Source organism: Monopterus albus, unplaced genomic scaffold, assembly GCF_001952655.1.
Source record: "Monopterus albus unplaced genomic scaffold, M_albus_1.0 scaffold189.1, whole genome shotgun sequence".
In the NCBI taxonomy this organism is placed as follows: domain Eukaryota; kingdom Metazoa; phylum Chordata; class Actinopteri; order Synbranchiformes; family Synbranchidae; genus Monopterus; species Monopterus albus.
In genome coordinates this window covers 220,984-227,302 of record NW_018128069.1, presented here as the reverse complement: position 1 = coordinate 227,302, position 6,319 = coordinate 220,984, and the positions used below count along the sequence as shown (strand labels likewise).

The 6,319-nt window shown below is 39.8% G+C and overlaps 1 protein-coding gene across 1 annotated transcript in view; it reads right to left on the bottom strand.

Moving 5' to 3' along the window:
• Nucleotides 1-5,711, bottom strand: part of LOC109970046 (sodium bicarbonate cotransporter 3-like) — a 64,487-nt gene extending 58,776 nt beyond the window's left edge. The window contains exon 1 of the mRNA XM_020617347.1: nt 5,482-5,711. Within this exon, the coding sequence (XP_020473003.1) occupies nt 5,482-5,526 (45 nt within the window). The 5' untranslated portion in view covers nt 5,527-5,711. The remainder of the gene's footprint in view (nt 1-5,481) is intronic.
• Nucleotides 5,712-6,319: the final 608 nt, after the last annotated feature.

Below are 6,319 nucleotides of genomic sequence, written 5' to 3'. Positions count from 1 at the left end.
GGCCACAGCCTGGCCGTACTGTGGAAAAATCAGAGGGTATTTTAACTTTAGCTGCAACACCCTCCATTATTTTTTTACACTTTACTGCTTCCTTGTGTGAACATTGACTAATCACATCTGTCAATCATCCAAATCTTCTCCACATGTAGACTAAAAGAAGATCTGTCCAAGCAGCCAGAGCTCGACTAACCGTCAGCAAAAACATCTGAGCCTATAAAATGTTGCCACACCTGTTGTTTTTGACAACGACAACAAACTGACAGTGAAGTTCAGACACACAACAACACCTCAGATTCATCCTTTTAGCACAGATTCTTCTTCTTCAGCTTCCCTGCAGGCTGGTCACCGTGACAGCATCTGTCCAACAGCCCATCAGAGAGCCAAGAGCCACCGTAGGATGAGTCTGCTGACGTCAACATAAGTCACCCGGGATGTCTCGACAACACCACAACTGTCTGTGGGGTGTGTTTGACTTTGGTGATTTTGTGATCTGAAACTAGAAACGTGAACATACACAGAGCACCAAGCCACCTTAAGCAGAGCAGCCGGTCCCAACATGAAGTTAGAGTGACAGATGAATATGCGCTGAGAGGCCACTTTAATAGGCACACCTGTGTCATGCTAAGTCAGTCCAACCCAACAGTGCTGCTTCATAGAGGTGTTGGTTCATTTGTGTGATCATCTTATATTTAGAGATTAGACAGTCACTGTTCACAACATTAGATATTCTTTTCACATGGAGAAAAAAACTGGCCATTTGTAGCCTTGAAGTTGCTAGGCTAACAGGTTTGTTTACAGCGAGTGTTTCGTTAACCCACTTTAACCTGCAGGAGTTTCCGAAGGCTTGTGTAACATGTTCTGCCGCCACAGAGGAAATTAACTCCAAGACAAAACAAGCCATCAAAGTCGTTACTACACAAACCAAGAAGTACAACAGGCACATAAGACAAGTAGGATGCTGTTGAACACAATGGTTCTGACCACTTCCAAGAGTCGATTTAAATGTAAGAGCACGGTATAAGAGAGGAATCCTGTCAGCTTACAGACACACATCTGCTAGTGATAAAACCGACTGCAAGCGAGCAAAAACACCAACAAACAAGAAGCTGGTGCACAGAGTGAGAGCTGCAAAGGTGCACCAGCACTCTGGTCTGTGTCTTACAGGAGGAGAGAGCTGCAGTTTAAACGCTGATCCTGTTATTGTACTGTAACAGCAGCACTTAAAAGACTTTACTGGTTGTGTTTACTTGCTGAAAGTCTCAGGATTTTTACCTGGAAATATAAATACACAATGGCATGAATTCTCAGTAAGTACCTTAATTCCCAGTATTCACACTTGCAGGTACACTGGGGCAAGTATTGCAATGGCATAGAAAGTACTGTGAGTCTTCCTGGGATCAACAGTGAACGGTCTTCAGAGGAGCTGCAGATCACTGCAGGCCTACATTTAATATTTCATTTGGATTAACTGCGATTTTTCAACAACAATCATGAAATGTGAGCATAACATCAGATGCACGTTTCCTGCAGAGCTTATTCATTTATTCAAAAAAGAGCAACAATTCTATTGCATAACTCCAATGGGCTGGAGCTGCAAGCTAAGTCCCTGGGTGTGAAGTGAAAAGGCTACACAAAGTGTAGCAGAGCAGGCCGACTAAGTTCACTGGATCTTAGAGACGTGGCAATGGACACCGATGTGCAAATAGCAATAAATACATATGTTTTACTGCACTAGCCCTGCCTGGGCTAAGGGTTCTGTTCAGGGCCACATGTTTGACCACCTGCTGCTGCTCAGCATCAAACACCCTAATGAACATTGTATTACTGTTGAGCAGAAAATCTTCAGATGTGCCACCTCCATCTCCGTCTTCACCCAACAATGAGCTGCTACATCAGAGCTGTTGGCTTCATAGCTTCACACAGATGACGCCTGTTCACAGCTTAGTGAAAAGTTTCACCTCGGTTTCCATGGAGCATCTGCAGACAGGAAGTCAGCAGCAGATTAAATGCAAGGGCACAGTGTAACAGAGGAATTCTGTCTGCTAATGATAACACCAACAAACAAGAAGCTGGCACACAGCGCGAGACCTGCAGCAACACTCTGGTGCTGCTTTAACATCTGGTGCCAAGCACTGCTTAAATGAAAATTCTGTTGTTTCCCCAAATCTGGGTCATGTGTTTCTAAAAATGCTTACAGCTTAGAGAAGTGGTTCTCAACCCTACTGGCCCTCAACATAATGGTCTGACTTTCAATATATGTCATTTCCCTGTAAACCTCCCCACGCTGGCTCATTTGAATAACTGTAGAAAGACCGTGTGACAAGCAGAAAACAAAAATATATGTAGAAAAACTACATTTTCTGCTTCCCTGTCCCAACTATCATCTCAAGACACTTCAAATTTATCCTGGGGCCCTTACAAAGTTTTAAAACCACAGTCAAAGCTGCTCCAATAGTATTTATTTAACTTTGTGTCTCTGAAGGTTGATAAGAACAAACAGGTATATATAACATCACATAAGCTGACAAAGCGCCAGTGGTGGAAACTAAGTTAGCAAATACAAATTTTACTTTTTGGACTCAAATGTAAATTGTATAAAATGAAAAAAGTGTACAACTCTGAATTGCAGTGGTTGAAAGTAACCAAGTACCAAAGTGCTGTACTTAAGTACACTTTTATGGCACTTCTGTTTTAGTGGACTATTGTCATTGCTTCTATTTCATGACATTTCCAAAGCAAATTTGTATTAGTTGTGTGGATGCTGAGAAGCAATCACACTATGTTATCCGAATTATATCTGCATCACATTATTACAAGTCAACTAATAAATAATGTATTATTATGGAGTAAGCATCTGAAGGGACATGATGTGAAGCCTTTACCTGGTGCTGCATTAGTGACCTAACTACATGTCAATACATCAGTAATTCTGAACCAATAACCAATATCCATCATTCTCAAATGTTCTGCATAATGACTACTTTTACTTTGGTACATTAAGTACATTTGATGTTTATACTTAGTTCTTGTATTTCTAAACTGGAGATGGAGCTGGTTCAGACGGTTACACCAACACATTGAGCCATGTTGGCAGGGACCTGCTGCCTCAGATACAGCTGAGACACAAGTCCTGATCCAAGACATCCGACTAACACGTCCATGTCTGAAGGTCTATCAGGACCAAACACAGGACACTGGTTATTAATACTGGGATAAGATTTTGACCAGCATCAGCTATTTTACTTCAATCAATCTTATGTACAAAACAACAAAAAAATCTGCAAACAATACTTGTCACTTTCTGCAAGACGACATCCTCAAATGTCTTTTTACAACCAAATATATTCGGTTCACTATCATATATGACAACAGAAAAACATGACGACTTCATATTTACAAAGCTAGAAACAAGAGTATGTTTGGTGTTTTGCTTGAAAAATGACTGCAATGATTTTGTTACCAAAACACCTGCCAATTAAGTTTTTGTGGATCAAAGAACCAACTAACTGACTAATATCTGAAGCTCTGCAATATACCTTCAACTGCCCCACAGATGGAATCACAATACAGAGAACATACATGTCTATTTCTAATAATAATCTTCTTATTCTCATAGTTGCAGGAGATGTAAGACAGCATTCTTGCAAAATAAATGGCTAAAAGCATTATGCAGAATACACAAAAGGAAAGGGCACATCACATTAATATTGATAACACATTAGCTGAAGCAGTATAATTAATTATTTGGATAAGGAGTTAATATTTTCTGCCATTCTTCAGGCAATAATGCCAAATATTTGCATCACTTTTCTTTGTATTATACATTAGTGAAGTAAATATCTTTGGGCTTTGGACTGTTGGTTGGTCAAAAGATGAATTCAGAAAAAGTCACTTTGGGATTTATATTTGTATATATTCAATGATAATTCATGACTACTTTCTGCCATTCTTTTTGTGTATTTCTTAAAAGTTTCACTTTGACATTTTGTGGCCATTGCAACTGAGTTATTATAAAACATTTATTTAAAGCGGATAATTAAAAGGCTGATAGGAAAGCGATGCTTGTTGTGAGCCCATATTCTTAAACAGCTTTTGACAGTTTGATAATGTTTGGGGAAACAGAATGGAGCTCGTCCTAATACAACTGATCGCACCTCAACGTGCCAAAATGTGCATGCGAAACTCAACAGTAACAGTCAGCAGGTGTTGTTTTGTGAAGGTTTTAATAAAACTGTTGTTTTTTTTTTTTAAACTAACCTACACAACTCATGAGGCCCATCTCCATGGTAACAGTAGCAGCATCCGGCAGGATGGTGAGGGCCCTCTCAGCCGAGGAAATTTAACTGCAGCATGGTGAGTTTGTGTTAAAAACGCTTTCAAATTAATAATGTTCACCCACTTAAATTCCATCCTCATGATTCAGAAATCAGAGGTCAATTACAGAAGAGCATCATTGGAGCTGATGGGGATATACTCCAGTGCTCTTAGGCTGGGTATTCTTTCACAGTTTTTTCCATTTGACTACACCACAATGGCTTCCAAGCATAACCACAACACCCTCATCCTCACATGCTCTGAATAGCCTGGGGGGCTTTGTAAGCTTTGACTGATTGTCTTGCTCAAACACACTCAAACAAGTTTACAAGAAACTGCCTAAAGGCCACATTTGTCTTTAAAGCCACTTATCTAAAATATACAAGACATAGTGTTAACATTCTAAACCAAACTCCATTGGTTAACTAGCTAATTTTAAATATTTATGCTTATTGACAAAACTGTGTGCGTTCTATAACAACTCAAATAATTTCCTCTGATTAATTACAGGCAATTCTCGTGTTCAGCATGTCATCAGGAGTTCGATCAGCCAAAACATAAATAAAAAGTTTGACTTAACATTGATGACCGGCTAAACTACTCACTACTAAAACACAGCACGGTGTATTTGGGTGGTAAAAAGCGTGATAGAAAGAACAGCAAAGTCCACAAAAAAAAAACTGAAATTTTATCAAAATGAGTACAGCTGGGTGGATGTAATTTATGCCGATTGTAAGAGCAGTCCATTCCGAATATTCGTCTTTTAGGCTGTTTTATAATATTCATAGGTTTCGCGTCAAGTCTCGGCACCAAGAATTATACCATTTTATAAGGCGGTTCCGTAAAGGTGTCTTCTGAGGAGAAAACGACACGCATCGATGCTTCACTTCCTGGCATAAGCGTGGTCTCTTAAAAACAAAAGCAGCCGGTTGCCGGCTGATGTTTCCAGCCTGGTCGACAAGTTCTCCCTTAAGTTAACTGACAGACATTTTAGAGAGCCCCGTTTACACAAAGCTTTCCCTAACAGCAGACACCATGTTGGCAGAAAGCATCCAGTTTTTTCGGTCCTCTCTCTGAGACAGCTAACGGTTAATTCACAGCATGCTGAGGAGTCGCTAGCTGCCGGCTAACAAGAGCGGAACAGTAGAGAGCAAAGTGGGAACTTACAGATGTGATGAGCGGTCTCATCTGTTCGCCGTGGTCTTCCTCCATTTCCACCAGATGTTATGAAAACTGCCCTTTCTCTCCCAGGTGAGCTGACAATTCATTCACGTTCCGCTAATCGCCACCACAACACTGACTCCCGGTCACCCAAAAGGATTCTCCACGCCACTACTTTACAACTGCATGGAATATATTAACTACAGCTGTTAGGCCCGCCTCTTTTTGACTGACAGTCTAGTTCTCCAATTGCTTTACGATGGATTTGCTTTCACCAATCATTGAATCCAAAAGTGTAATGGGCGGAGCTATGGCGGGAACAAAGCATGGGAGTCTTGTCTCATTCAGAGAAGTCGGTTTAGTTGTTTACCAGGTCAGATATCACTGATTTCAATACTATAGTTTACTATATGAAAAGTAAATCGTAAAGCCTATTGTTCTTACATTTCATTAATAATAAATTTATAGAAGAAAGAGGATTTTTACATAAGTCAGTGCATGAACCAACAAACTAAGTCTGACATGTTTAAGCAAATGTACTATATTATCTCTGCAGTTGACTGGCCTCTTGCAAAATACAGCTGACTTTTTTTTAGAATTAACATTATATGTTAAGTTTAGTTTTATAGCCTATGTAACAAGGATGGATGACGTGTCAAATACACATTTGTTTTAAGACTTTACAACCAGGAGGAATCAAATTAGTCTTGAATCACAGATTTTTATCTTTAATTGGATTCTTTTTCCTTTTTCTCCCCTTCACTCTTAGTTCTGTTTTTACTTATGTCAGTGCTGTTCTGATGGAAGACCATTTCTGCTTCCTGAAAACAAACTCCACCACCAA